At 45.1% G+C, this 14,722-nt stretch overlaps 1 protein-coding gene across 4 annotated transcripts in view; it reads left to right on the forward strand.

Annotated features, from left to right (window-relative positions):
* LOC134359788 (ras-specific guanine nucleotide-releasing factor RalGPS1-like) overlaps positions 1–14,722 on the forward strand; it is a 756,496-nt gene that overhangs the window by 679,979 nt on the left and 61,795 nt on the right. For all 4 annotated transcript variants that reach the window (XM_063073428.1, XM_063073429.1, XM_063073430.1 and 1 more), the window contains one exon: positions 9,211–9,359. In XM_063073428.1, the coding sequence (XP_062929498.1) occupies positions 9,211–9,359 (149 nt within the window). The remainder of the gene's footprint in view (positions 1–9,210; positions 9,360–14,722) is intronic.

A 14,722-nucleotide genomic window follows, 5' to 3' on the forward strand; every position in this document is an offset into this window, starting at 1 on the left:
TTTCACCATTTGATAGGTTTCATTGAGATCATCCCTCATTCTACTGAATTCTAATGAATACAGGCCCAGGGCCTTCAAATGCTTTTCATATGACAAGCTTTTCAATCCCTGAATCATTTTCGTGAACCTTCTTTGAACCCTCTCCAATATCAGCCCATCCTTTTTTAGATAAGGGGCCCAAAACTGCTCTCAATACTCCAAGTAAGGCTACACCAGTGCCTTCTGAAGCCTCAATATTACATCCTTCTTTCGTATTCTTGAAATGAATGCTAACATTGCCTTTGCCAAAGGAGTCAACCTTTTTCCTTAAAAATGTCCATAATTATTGTTACTAATTTATTAATCAATGATCATCTCTGCTCAAAATTCCTGTGGTATTGGAGAGAAATTTATAGATCATCACCAATTTGAGCATAAGCTCTCAAAAATCTTCATCACCCCAGTATACAGCAAATGTGAAAGTACTCAGCAGTCAAACAGCCACTGTGGAGGGGAAAATAGTCAACACTGAGCTTCTATCAGCCCTGGGGGAAGGTCGTTGGCAGAGGGGACAGTAAACCAGTGTAGGTTGAGGCGGTCAGGAGGTGAGAAGTAAATTTATGATCGAAGTACATATATGTCACCATATACAACCCTGAGATTAATTTACTTGCAGGCATACTCTGACACCAAGGGTTAAATCAACACTGTTAGTGATGTGACGATATCAGTAAAGTACCTCCATCCCCAGTCACCAACTTGGGTCACTAACCATTAACCATTGATGCTGAGATACATCTAGGATGCGTTGGGACACATCATCAGTGATGTAACCTGGGGTCGTCAGGTGTTTCGGCTCTTTAAACGTCAAACACTCTCATCCAGGGTTGATCAGGCCCTGGTTTATGTCCGAGCAGCATTAAACCACTGGTCACACCTCCTGATCCATAGACATCAAGAGGCTTGCTCAGCACCCTCTGTGACAGTCCTAATGGTCACAACAGGAATTCTGCAGATGCTGGAAATTCAAGCAACACACATCAAAGTTGCTGGTGAACGCAGCAGGCCAAGCAGCATCTATAGGAAGAGGCGCAGTCGACGTTTCAGGGGTCTCGGCCTGAAACGTCGACTGCGCCTCTTCCTATAGATGCTGCTTGGCCTGCTGCGTTCACCAGCAACTTTGATGTGTGTTGTCCTAATGGTCCCTTTCTTTGCATTAATTATAAAAATGTAAGTTTAATAATAAGAGCAGAAGGCTAAAGGGGACCTATCAGAGCTTACAAAATCAGGACATCAGGAAATTAGTTAAGGTGAGTGGAAGAAAGTTTGGCGGGGGGGGGGGGATGTCCAAAGTAGATTTATTTTCCACACAGAGAGTGGCGGGTGGCTGGAATGCACTGCGGGGGGTGGTGGCAAAGGCAGATCCATTATGGGCATTCAAGAGACTCTTAGATCAGAACATGAATAAAAGAAAGATGGTGAGCAATGGAGGGAACTGTTAGATTAATCTTAGAGCAGGTTAAAAGGTCAGCACATCATTATGGGTTGAATGGCCTGTACTGAATGCAAAAAAAAAATGGAAGTTATGGACTGTGTAGAGGGAAATGTTAAATTGATGATGGAGCAGGTTTTTATTGATCAGCACAACATAGTGGGCTGAAGGGTGTATACTGTGCTGACCTGTTCATTGTTCTAAAATGACAGCAGGCTTCGATAAAGTAGGTTCTGAGAAACCTCCCTCTTTAACGGGGGTGTCCAAAGGATAGGTTTAAGACAAGAGGAGGGATGACTCTAACAGCTTTTATCTCCAGTCCAAGAATCCAAGATTTTTGCTCAGGAGTTCTTGGAAATGTTGAAGCCTTTGTTATACCAGAGAAGGCTTATTCCAACCCACATCTGCTGCAGCTGTTGAGTGAATGCTGCATGAAGGTGTGAGACTGACAGATGTTGGGAAAGCTGACGTACCCCACTGGGCTAGCTGTCAATACGTGCTTTCCTCCTAAAACGTAAGTGGCAGTTGTCTCCCCGTGACCTAGAGGGGCTTCGCTGAGGGAGGACTTGACTGGTAAACTCACCAATAGTCTGTTCATGTCCAGACATGTAGACATTATAGCCAAGAAAGCTCACCAATGCCTCTACCTCCTCAGAAGGCTAAGGGAATTTGTCGTCTCCGTCAGACCATACTAAGTGTTATCTGTGCACCATAGAAAGCATCCTATCTGGATGCATTATGGCTTGTATAGCAACTGTTCTGCGCGTGACCACAAGAAACTGCGGACAGCTCAGCACCTCACGGAAACCAGGCTCCCCTCCAGAGACTCTTGTCTACTCTTCTTGGTACTTCAGTAAAGCAGCCAGCATAATCTAAAAGCCCCACCCACTCCCTCTCCATTCAGGCAGAAGTTATACAAGCCTGAAAACGTACCACCGCGGTCAACGACAGCTTCTACCCTGCCGTCATAAGGCTGTTGAATGGTTCCCTGATGTTATAATTGGACTCCTGAACTCACAATCTACCTTGTTATGATCCACCTGCACTGCCCTTTCTCTGTAGCTGTTACACTTCATTCTGCCTTGCTGTTGTTTGACCTTGTTCTGTCTCAGTGCACTGCGTAATGATCTGATTTGTATGAACAGTGTCCAAGACAAATTTTACACTGTATCATAGTGGACGTGACAATAACAAACCAATGCCAATTCCAGTTAATCTGAAAGACGGTGCCTGCAACAGTCCAGCAACCCTTCAGTGCTGCACAGGAACATTAGCCCAGTTTCTTGTCCCAAGTCTACTGAATTTACAACGTTTGGACTCAAGAGGTGAGAGTTCTCCCCTCTGAGCTACACTGACACTGGAAGTTCTGGTTGACATCTGCACCCAATTACTTCTCACCAGTTTATGGGCCAACCAGATTGCTTGAGGCTGCAGTTTGAACTTCGATAGTTGACCAAGTCACTCAGCAGTTAATGTCAGAACAAAACCTTGGAAATTAGCCCATTGTCATAAACAGTCACACTGCGGCTTTTAAATGTCTCTGCAGAATAATAAACACTTACCAGCTCATCTGAAAGACCTGTCTGGTATTTTGCAAGGGTGTAGCCCAATTGATTTGATGTGATTTAAGTCTTTGGCTAAATAAGAAAGGGAGATGTATTCTGGCATCAACTATAGATCACCTGGTTTCTTGTATTAGTCCAACTCTGAAAGTCTCTGGCCATCACCCCAGGATCAATCTTCACTGCACTTTGGACGAGGCAGCATTGCAAAGCTGATTGGTTGAAAATCTCAAAATAAACTTTGGGAGATCCCTTTTGAGACTTTGTTACATTAGGAGTTGATTGAGCTGTGGTTGCTCTTATTGCTTGACAGTCTGCACTCCTTGTTTAGTCCACAACGTGACCATTCTGGGACAACATAGACATAGCACACTACAACCCAGTACAGGCCCTTCAGCCCACAATATTGTGCTGACCTTTAAACCTACTCTAAGATCAATCTAATTTGAAGGTTATCTGGTATTTCCCCCAGTTGGAGGAAACACGAAATGGTTCACTAAGCACGGGCTGCCAGTTATACTCACCCTTTTGGAATCCATGGGTGCCAGCTGAATAGACTGATTTGAACCTAGAATAAGTACTCACACCCATTTGGCATCTGGAGCTAGCAACACACTACGCATTGTGTGACTTAAAGTAACCATACGGAAGAGGAGTGAGTATCTTTCAGTCTCTTTCTCTCATTTTCTATTCTCTTTCTTCCTTCAGCCTCCCTGTCTCTCTCAGCTTGTTCTTTCTTTTTAACTTTCATTGCCTCAGAGTTTTGCTTTCTCTCCCTCTCTCTCTCTCATAAATTCTCACTTACCCCTTATTTTCCTTCTTCTCTCTCTTTCCCTCCCTCCATTTCTCCTCTCCCTCTCTCTCTCACAATTTCTACCTTTCTCTTCCACTGGCTTTCTCTCTCTCTTCTCACTCTTTCTCAATCTCTACCTTTAGCCTCCTTGCTCTCCCTTTCTCAATCTCTACGTTTCTCTGCCTTTTTCTCCCTCTCTCCCTCACCCTCTTTCCCACTTCCTACACTCCTCTCTCCTCTGTAGATTGCTTCTTCCTGCACATTTCTTTCCCATCTTTCTCTCCTTCATTCCTGTCACCATCCTTATCTTTCTTTTCCTTATATCACACTCTCTAGTTCCCCCTTCCCCTCTCTTATGTTTTAAACCCCAATATGCATAGGTTAAGGACAGGTGCATTATAAATTTGATATCCCAGAGCAATCTTTTTGTGACTCTAATTGTGTCAGTTTCTGAGTAAATCAAGATTTTTTTAAATTTCAAAAATAAACATTACTCATAAAAATAGTATACCAAAAATACAGTCTGGAGATAGTCTTTTCCTAGGGTGAAGGTGTCCAAAAGTAGAGGACGCAGGAATAAAGTAAGGGGTGGGGGAAGATTTAGAAGGGACCTGAGAGGCAACTTTTTCACTCAAAGTGTGCTATATGGAACAAGCTTCCATAGGACATGCTAGCGGCAGAGATAGGTACATCGTTTAAAGGTGTTTGGACTGGTACATGGAAAGGGAGGGTTTAGAGAAAGTTCTGTCATTTACATCATTTCACAAACACAAGAAAGTCTGTGGATGCTGGAAATCCAAGCAACACACACACACACAAAATGCTAGAGGAACTCAGCAGGTCAGGCAGCATGTATCGAAGAGAGTAAACAGTCGATGTTTCAGCAGAGACCCTCCATCAGGACTAGAGGGAAGGTGGAGAAGTCAGAGTAAGAAGGTGGGGGGAGGGGAGGAAGAAGTACAAGGAAGGTGGTGATAGATGAAACTGGGAGGGGGAAGGGAGTGAAGTAAAGAGCTGGGAAGTCAATTGGTGAAAAAGGTAAAGGGCTGGGGAAGGGGGAATCTGATAAGAGTGGTCATGGAAGAGACGGAAGGGGGAGGATCACCAGAGGGGGGGGTTAAAGAGATAAGGTGAGGGGGGAAACAGGAATGGGGAATGCTAAAGGGGGGGGCATAATTGTCTGAAGTTCGCGAAATCGATGTTCATACCATCCGGTTGGAGGCTACCCAGACAGAATATAAGGTGTTGCTCCTCCAACCTAATATGGTCTCTTTGGACTATACATCCTCGATTTTACACAAGTCTTCATCTCTCCATTCCCTACACATCAAAGAGCCTCTTGAATTCCTCCTTTGCATTTGAGTTCATCACCCCCACTGACAGTGCATTCCAGCACCCACTGCTCCCTGAGTAGAAAAAAATTTGCCCCACACATCCCCCTTTCCCCCTCCCCACCTTAAATGCGTGCTCACTAGTATTAGACGTTTCAACCCTGGGAAAACGGTGCTGGCTGTCTACTTTATCTCTGCCCCTGATAATCTCATTAAGTTATGATGATGTAATAATTGGACTCAGCTGTTCGGAGACACGATCTGAGCCAATACTGAGGTAGATCTCGGGCGTCCCGCCCACAGGCTCTTGGATGACACACAAGAACTAACCGCATTCCTGAGGGAAGCGCTGGCTTGAGGGCAGCTGGCAGTGTCGTTCCCGAGCAGGTACCTACCTCTGTGTGACTGTGTGTCTCCACGTCTCCAGGAAGCGTCGCGATGTTGGTCAGTGAAGTAGGAAGGACGAGGTTAAGTCTGGGCCCTAATGCCACCATTATACTGAAACAATTAATCACAAATTTGTAATGTCATTTTGAAAACCCTGCCAATTCTCGCCATAGTACTGGCCCTGTCATGGCTTGCCGCTCGGTCACACCAAGCCCTAGGGAAGGTGATTAATGTCTGTATTAGGAGAGGCTGTAACAGTACACAAACTAAATCAAGTCCCCTTGAATGTATAATTTTTCTCATTTAATCACTAACATCTGCATTTACCCAGCAGAGTTCTGCTGTCAGGGAGATGGTTGTCAAGACTGCTGGCGAAATCCTTGCTTAGCAGATATTTAAGGATGTGTTGGGGTTGGGGGGCCAGATTCTTGAACTAACACAGGTTGTTAAAAAAGGATTCCCTTTCTTCCAGTAGTTTTTACATTCAGTTTCCCTTCCCTGGGTTCTCTGCTATTTCCCCACCCCATTCAGTCGTCTCCGAACACTTATAGCATGGAACCTGGCCCTTCGGCCCAAGTCCTCTATGTCAGCCAATCTAGTCCTGTTTGCAAACACTTGGCCCATATCCCTCTAAATCCCTCCTGTCCCCTGTACCTGTCCAAACATCTTTTAAAAGTTGTTATTGTACCTGCTTTAACCACTTCCTCTGGCAGCTCATTCCATGAATGCACTACCCTCTGGATGAAGGACTCGCTCCTAAGGTCCTCTTTGAGTCTCTTACCGCTCAGTTTAAACCTGTGCCATCTATTTATTTACTTTAGTATCGGCCCTTCCGGCCCAACGAGCCACACCACCCAGCAACCCACCTATTTAATCCTAGCCTAATCACAGGACAGTTTACAATGACCAATTATCCTACCAACCGCCACATCCTTAGACTGTGAGAGGAAACCCACGTGGTGATGGAGAGAACGTACAAACTCCTTACACACGGTGCCAGGATTGAACTCCAAACTCCGACACGGGGAGCTGTAATAGCGTTGTGCTAACCGCTACGCCACCGCGTCGACCTTCCCTGGCAAAAAGGCAATGTGCGTCAACCTATTTATGTTCCTCGCGGTCTCATACACCCCTCATTCTTCTACCTATTCTATCCAACTCTCGCTATATCTCAGGCTTCTGATTCCTGTCAGCATCTCATGTATCTTCTCTGCACTCTGTCCAGTTTAATTATGTCTTTCTACAACAGCACTACTAAAGCTGTACACAATACTCTAAGTGTTGTCTCACCAAGGTCTTGTACATTTGCAATGTAATGTCCTTACCTACTTTATAAAGGTATGAGTCTATAGACAACAGCTTCTGGTCTTAAAAATCATTCCCAGTGTAAAAGCTTTCACTAAGGGGCTTCACAAATAGAAAATGAGAGCTTGCATTTAGAACATAGAACAGTAAACAGTACAGGCCCTTCAGCCCACGAGGTTGTGACAACTCTTTAAACTACTTCAAGATCAATCTAACCCTTCCCTCCCAAATAGCCCTCCATTTTTCTATCATCCATTTGCCTATCCAAGAGTCTCTTAATATATCTGCCTCTACCACCACACCGGTAGTGCGTTCCATGCACCTATATCTCTCTTTGTATAAAACTGACTTCTGACATCTACTCCATATATTCCACCAATCACTTTAAAATTATGCTTTCTCTTATTAGCTATGGCTGTCCTGGGTAAAAAGTGCTGGCTGTCCATTCTATCAATGCCTTTTATCAGCTTGTACACCTCTGTCAAGTCACCTCTCATCCTCCTTCATAACGAAGAGAAAAGCCCTAACTCAGTCAACCTTTCTCAAAAGGCACACTATCCAATTCTGGCAGCACCCTGGTAAATCCCCTCTGCAACCTCTCTAAAGCTTCCATATCCTTCTGCAAGATTAAACGCAATCTGCCAACTAATGAAGGCCAAGAAACCATGCACCTTCAGCAGTACCCTGCATGGCAAATTTGAGGGATCTATGAATGTGGACCTCTGGATCCCAGTATTTGTCCACACTGCTAAGGACCCTGCCATTAACCTTATACACTGCCCTCAAGTTTGAAAAGCCAATTTATCTGTTGTCTTTTTAATTTTGGATATTTCATCCACTGACCTTGAGTAGAGTGTACAGTGCTATAGAGTAGGAAGTGTAGCTGTCAATTTCTGCCCAGTCAGTAGAAGAAAATCACGTAGCGATAGTGTTCTGTGCAGAACTGGGAGTTCAAGTGCCTTTGATGCAAGATATTGTGTAGGGTTTAGAGTACACCTCCGAGTCCATTGGGATTCTACCTGGGAAGTGGGGTTTAAGCTCAATGGCTTCAGCACAATGCCGTCCTTGGAAACCACTAACAATATTTAGGACATTTAACACCATTTAAAAATCACAACGATGGGTACATGGATAAGGAAGGCTTACAGGAGGGGTTCTGAAACTGTGGTTCACGGACCCCTCGGTTAATGGTAAGGTTCCATGGCATGAAGAAGGTTGGGAACCCCTTGTGTAGAGGAATGTCAGCCAGATACAGGCAAATCCTGGGTAAAAGATGCTGGCTGTCCAGCTTCAGTGGGCTTCTTGGCTGGCATGGATCAAGAGGCTTCTTCCCGTCTGCCATCAGATTCCTCAACAGTCCATAAACACTATTCTGTGCTGTTTTTTTGCATTATTTATTTATTTTTATATCTATAGCTTATCATAACATATAGTAATATTGTTGTAAAACAACAGATTCTCTACATGTATACGTCAGTGATATTAAACATGATTCTGTTTCTGGTCAATTGGACCGAAGGACCTGTTTCTGTTCATTGTCTAATCGTGTAACTCTCCTCAGTCGTACGTATTATTTTCAGATGTGGAGTTATGCTGCTAGGGTCACTTGCAAGGCCAGCACTTTGCTCAGGACGAATGTTAGCTCTTCCAGTCACCTGTCACTTGCCTACCGCCTCTGCCAGGGAGTACCAGGTCTTGGGCCTGGGCTGAGTTGCCATGCAAGTTGATAGGGTGGTTAAAGAAGGCATCAGCTCTGTTGACCTTCATTAGTTGGAGGATTGGGTTTTAGAGTTGCGAGGTAATGTTGCAACTCAGTAAAACTCTGATTAGACCTCACTGTCTGAGATAACCAAGTGTTAGGTGGACTGTAGCTTTTGATGGACTCTAGATCAAGGTCTAGAGGCTTTTGCTATTGCTGGCATGGTGGGGAGAGGGAGTGGGTGCTTTTGCTGGTGCAAGTGGGGGGAGAGTCAATGCTCTTGTTGTCGCTTGTGCATGGGAGGGGGTGCTTTGGCATACTGATGTTTCTGTCATTGATTATTTGGGGTTTTTCCTGTTTAATGAATGTCTGTGAAGAATACGAATTTCAGGTTGTCTACTGCATACATCCTCTGATATTAAATGGAACCACTGAACTTGGAGTATTAGCTGAGTCGAAATGAGCCCCGTTCCAAACCTCTGGCTCTCACTGGTCAGTGTTATTGGGCCATCAGGAGATTCAAGACCTTTCGACTGACAAGTGTTTGAACCTTGTATTCACTTGGGCTCGGCTCTCTCATGCGTTCCCTGAATGCGGCTGTTTGTCACTGAAGGACGCCCATCAGTTAACGTGCCTTTGATCAGGTATTTTCTCTCCTGCAGTGTCATGTGCCAGCTGAGTGTGGTGGAAAGCAGAAGCGCAACGTTCCCGACCGAACGACCGCGGCATCTCCTGGACGACAGCGTGCTGGAAAGTCACAGTCCGGCCAAGAACCAGGACACTTCCATTTTCTCCAACGGCGTGTCGATTGGTAAGGTCTGGAGATGCTCGGGGAGGTATTGGTGACCTTGCTTTGTACTGTGGTCTACTTTTGATCCCTTCTTACATATGTTATCAGACTTTCTTCTGACATTAGAAGGAGATAATTCCCAGTCAGTCTAGCCCGCCTTTCAGAGCATTTCCAACAATCCCATCATACCATTTAATTCCCTGAGGCCTGTTTTCTCTCTCCCATCCATATAAAAGTTGGGATGTTATGTTGCAACTTCATAGGTCACTGGTTAGACCATGCTTGGAGCACACTTAGAAGGAACCATATAGTTACCTGACGAAAGCACACGGAATGGTGAAGCCTTCATACTGTGCCTGACCAAATGAAGATTACGCTCTCAATCGGGACACTGCAGATGCTTCAGCTGGGGAGCGGCACACACAAAACGCCGGGGGAGCCCAGCAGGTCAGACAACAAACGTGCCCACTTGGGGCACACTTAGAGTTCTGGTCACTACACCTTAGGAAGGATATGGTTGTGATATAGAGGACGTTGAGGGAATTATTCACCAGGATGTTGCGAGGATTGGAGGAATTTAGCCGTGGGGTTTGAACAGGCTGGGCTTGTTATCCCTGGGGTGAAGAAGGCTGCAGGGTCAACTGATGAGAACAGGAGAGCATAGGCTGAAAGAGAGAGTAAGGAACTGTAAAAGGGGTTTAAGGGGAAAGATTTTCAGACAGTGGCAGCTGGTCAGGCAGCAAACATCAACAGTTCACTTTCACTCAAGTGCTGAGTTCCTTCAACGATTCGTGTGGTCACACTCACAAGCAACTTCCTTTTCTATGCTTTCCCTGAATGCGGCTTCAAATCCGTGTTTGTAGACCGGATATTGAACTTTTTACTGTTGGACTTCGGCCACATTCCACCATGATACAACACTGGGCGGCACGGGAGGTCATTCCTGCCTGTGGCCATCGAACGTGCAGCTCCTCCCGTGGAGGGTCAGACACCCTGAGCCAAATAGACTGGTCCTGGACTTATTTTCCATCTGGCATACTTTGCATTTTGTTGTTTGATTGTTTGCGGTTTTTGTATTGCTATATATATGCTCTATTCTTGGTTGGTGCGGCTGTAACGAAACCCAATTTCCCTCGGGATTAATAAAATACAGTATATCTATCCATCTATTCTCAGCTGCCAGTCTAAGAGAGGGATTCCGAGTTTCCAACTGCTCTCCCCCACCTATGCAGACTTAAAGCTCGCAGGAACTCATAGGGGCTGGAGTAGGCCACTCGGCCCCTCCAAGAGATCAGGATCGTGGCTGATCCAGCCAGAACACACCCCTTTCCTCTGCGCCTGATCCCTATCCCCTTCCCCCCTATTATTCAGAGATCCCAGGGAGGCGGCAATCTGCTACCCCTTCCAGAGCTGGTTTCAGCTGCGTGAGGGATGCCAGCACACAGCCAGGCCCTGCTCGTGCTGGAGGTGGGCAACAGAATTAGGATCAGGACCCCCGTAACACATCTCCCTACCGCCGCCTCCCCCACTCAAGTCACTCTTACCTGGGTTAGAAAGTTAATTAGTCACATGGGTCTAATTGGGCAGCAAAGGTTGATGGGCCAGTAGGTCCTGTTACCCTGTTGTATCTTTACACAAAATAAAATAAATCAATTACCTTTCTATACAAAATTATAAGGGGCATTGATAGGGTAAATCTAAACAGGCTTTTTCCACTGCAATTGGGTGAGACTATAACTAGAGGTCATGGGTTACAGGTGAAAAATAAACTTCATTATGAGGGTGGAGAGGGTGCCACACACAAGGTGCTTAAGGAACTCCGCATCTATGGAAAAGAGTACAGTCGACGTTTCGGGCTGAGACTTTTCGGCAGGACTGGCGAAACAAAGCTGAGGAATAGGTTCAAAAGGTGGGGGGAGGGAAGAGAGAAAGACAAGCTGACAGGTTAAACTGGGAGGAGTGGATGTGATAAGGAGCCGGGAAATTGATTGGTGAAAGAGATACAGGGCTGGAGAAGGACGAATCTGAAAGGAGAGGACAGAAGGCCATGGAAGAAAGAAAATGGGGGAGGAGCACCAGAAGGAGGTGATGGGCGGGCAAGGAGATAAGGGGAGAGGGAAAAGTGGATGGGGAATGGTGGGGGGGGGGCATTACCAGTTCAAGAAATCAATATTCATGCCAGCAGAAGCGGTGGATTCAGTTTGATTTCAATATTTAAGAGAAGTTTGGATGCGTAATGGATGGAAGGGGTAAGGAGGGCTATGGTCCAGGTGCAAGTCCATGGGACTAGGCAGAATAGTAGATGGGCACAGACTAGATGGGCTGAAGGGCCTGTACTAAGCTGTCACTCCACTCTACCCCAGGCTAAGTACGAATGAGCGTGGCTGCCTCTGTAATGTTGGAGCGAGAGGCTCGATTCGGTGGGTGGGTTGGGGGGGTGGGATCTGATTGGTGATCCTGCCCACATCCACCACTCTCATTGTTCATCAACAAAGTAAAGCCTTTGTTCCATCTCCCCTGCTGGTGCCCCGGGGCCATTCTGGGCTGCCTGTGGAAAGAATGAACCCCTCAGGCTGGAGTTGAGTTTCCATTAGTCACAAGGTGGTTAGTCCAGCCTCTGGCTTCAATTTATACCCAAGCAAAACTCTAAACCATTAGTCTTTCAATTCTGAGAATCATCCTTAGCGGCCTCTCTCTCACAGTGAATGCGAATGTCAATTTTAGCAAGGTAACAGCCAACCTGTTTCCATTTTTGCCTTTAGGCTTCTATAGTGACATCTCAGGTAGGCACGGTAACAAAGAATTTTGGCAGGCTGGCCTTCATCAGTCAGGGTATTGAGTATAGTCCTGAAGAAGGGTCTCAGTCCAAAATGTCAACTGCTTATTCCTTTCCATAGATGCTGCCTGACTTGCTGAGTTCCTCCAGCACTTTGTGTGCATTGCCCTGGATTTCCAGCTTCTGCAGAATCTCTTGTGTTTATACTCTGAATGGGAAACAGGGGTAAAAAACCTATGGAAAGTGTGTCTAAGATGGTACCTGTGTCCATCTGTGTCCGTCTTCACCAACTGCTATAAAAATGTTGCAAAACCCTTGAAAAACTCCTGAAGAAGTTTCCTCTTCACAGGGAATGAATGGGCTAATGTATGAAGAATGTTTGATGGTTCTGGGCCTGTACTCACTGGAGATTAGATGAATGAGGGGTGATCTCATTGAAACCCATCGAATATTGAAAGGCTTAGACAGAGTGGATGTGGAGAGGATGTTTCCTATAGTGGAAGAGTCTAGGACCAGAAAGCAACTAAAAGCATCATAAGGAGAAAAACGATGAAATATGAAGATAACCTAGCCAATGATATCAAAGAAGATACCAAATGTTTCTTTTCCAGATATGTTGGACTACTGGAAAATGATATTGAAGACGTAGTAATGGGGAGACAAAGAAATATTTTGCAACAGTCTTCACTGTGGAAGACACTAGCAGTATGCCAGAAATTCAAGAATGTCAAAAAAGACAGAAATGAATGTAGCTATTACTACTAAGCAGAAGGTCCTTGGAAGGCTGAAAAGTCTGCTGAAGGTAGATAAGTCATATGGATCAGATGGATTACACTCCAGGGTTCTGAAAGAGGTGGCTGAAGACATTGTGCAGGCATTAGTAATGATCTTTCAAGAATCACTAGATTCTGCAGTGGTTAAGGAGGACTAGAAAATTGCAAATATCAGTTCACTCTTTAAGAAGGGAGGGAGGCAGAAGAAAGGAAATTATAGGCCAGTTATCCTGACTTCAGTAGTTGGGATGATGTTGGAGTCCTTTATTAAGGATGAGTATTCAGGTTACTTGGAGGTGCATGGTAAAGTCAGCATAATTTGCTTAAGGGGAAATCTTGCCTGACAAATCTGTTGGAATTCTTTGAGGAAATAACAGGCAGGATAGACAAAGGAGAGTCAGCGGATACATTAAGAGAATGGCCAAAGAATGGCAGATGGAATATAATGTAGGCAAGTGTATGGTCATGTACTTTGGTAGAAAGAATAAAGGCATAGACTTTGCTAAATGGGGAGAAAATTCAAAAATTAGAGGTGCAAAGGGACTTCAAGTCCTTGTGCAGGATTCCTTAAAGGTGAACTTGCAGGCTGAGTTGATAGTAAGGAAGGAAAATGCAAGAGTAAGGATGTGATGCTAAGACTTTATAAGGCATTGGTCAGACTACACTAGGAGTATTGTAAACATTTTGGACCCCTTATCGAAGAAAGGATGTGCTGGCATTGGAGGGGGTCCAAAGGAGGTTGAAAGGTTGAATTACTCTAACCAGACTACCTGGAGTAATCAAAGCACGGCAGTATAGTGGTTAGCACAGCACTTTACAGTACTGGTGACCTGGGTTCAATTTCCTCCCTTGTCTGTAAGGAGTTTGTATGTTCTCCCTGTGATCATATTGGTTTCCTCTGGGTGCTCTGGTTTCCTCCCACAGTCCAAAGGTGTACCGGTTGGTAGATTAATTGGTCATTGTAAATTTTCCTGTGATTAGGCTGGGGTTAAATCGAGGGTTACTGGGTGGCATGGCTGAAAGGGCCAGAAGGGCCTACTCTACACTATGTCTCAATAAATAAATAATAAATAATTTTCCTCATTTTGCTGAGATCTCTTCATTCCTTGGATTAATACTCGTAAAATCTCCACATTTAAGTACACCACCATGGATGGTCGTGCCCTCAGCTGCCAAGGCCAGAACCTCCGGAAGTTGCTCCGTAAACCTCACCAACCCTTACTTGTCTTTCCTCCCCAAGACATTCCTTAAAGTATCACAGACAACTTGCTGGAGGGGCTCAGCTTGTCAGGCAGTGTCTATGGAGAGGAATAGACAGACTAGAAAGGAAAGGGGAAGAAGCCAGAATAAAAAGGTGGGGGGAGGGGACGGATTATAAACTAGAAGGTGATAGGTGAAGCCAGGTGGATGGGTGAGGGACAATGAAGTGAGAAGCTGGGAGGTGATAGGTGGAAAAGTTAAAGGGCTGAAGAAGAAGGAATCTGATAGGAGAGGAGAGTTGACTATGGGAGAAAGGGAAGGGAGAGGCACCAAGGGGAGTCAATAGGCAGGTTAGGAGAAGAAGGAAATAAGGCAGGAGTCAGAGTGGGGAATGGAAGAAGAGAGAAGGGGAGGGAAAAAATAAACAGAAGTTAGAGATACCTTCAAGCATTCTCTTTTCATTAAATGTTCGAACATCTGCAGAATATCTTTTAGTTAGCTCAGTATTAAGTTTTGTTGAAGGTGTGACATTCCTCAGAAGGACTTTGGGAAGTGAAGGTGGTGTAGTAATTAGTATTGTTATTGAGTCGTTCAAAGCTATTCCCCGAACCAACAGAGATTTTGTAACCAATGGT

This window comes from Mobula hypostoma, chromosome 21 (assembly GCF_963921235.1).
Source record: "Mobula hypostoma chromosome 21, sMobHyp1.1, whole genome shotgun sequence".
Taxonomy (NCBI): Eukaryota; Metazoa; Chordata; class Chondrichthyes; order Myliobatiformes; family Myliobatidae; genus Mobula; species Mobula hypostoma.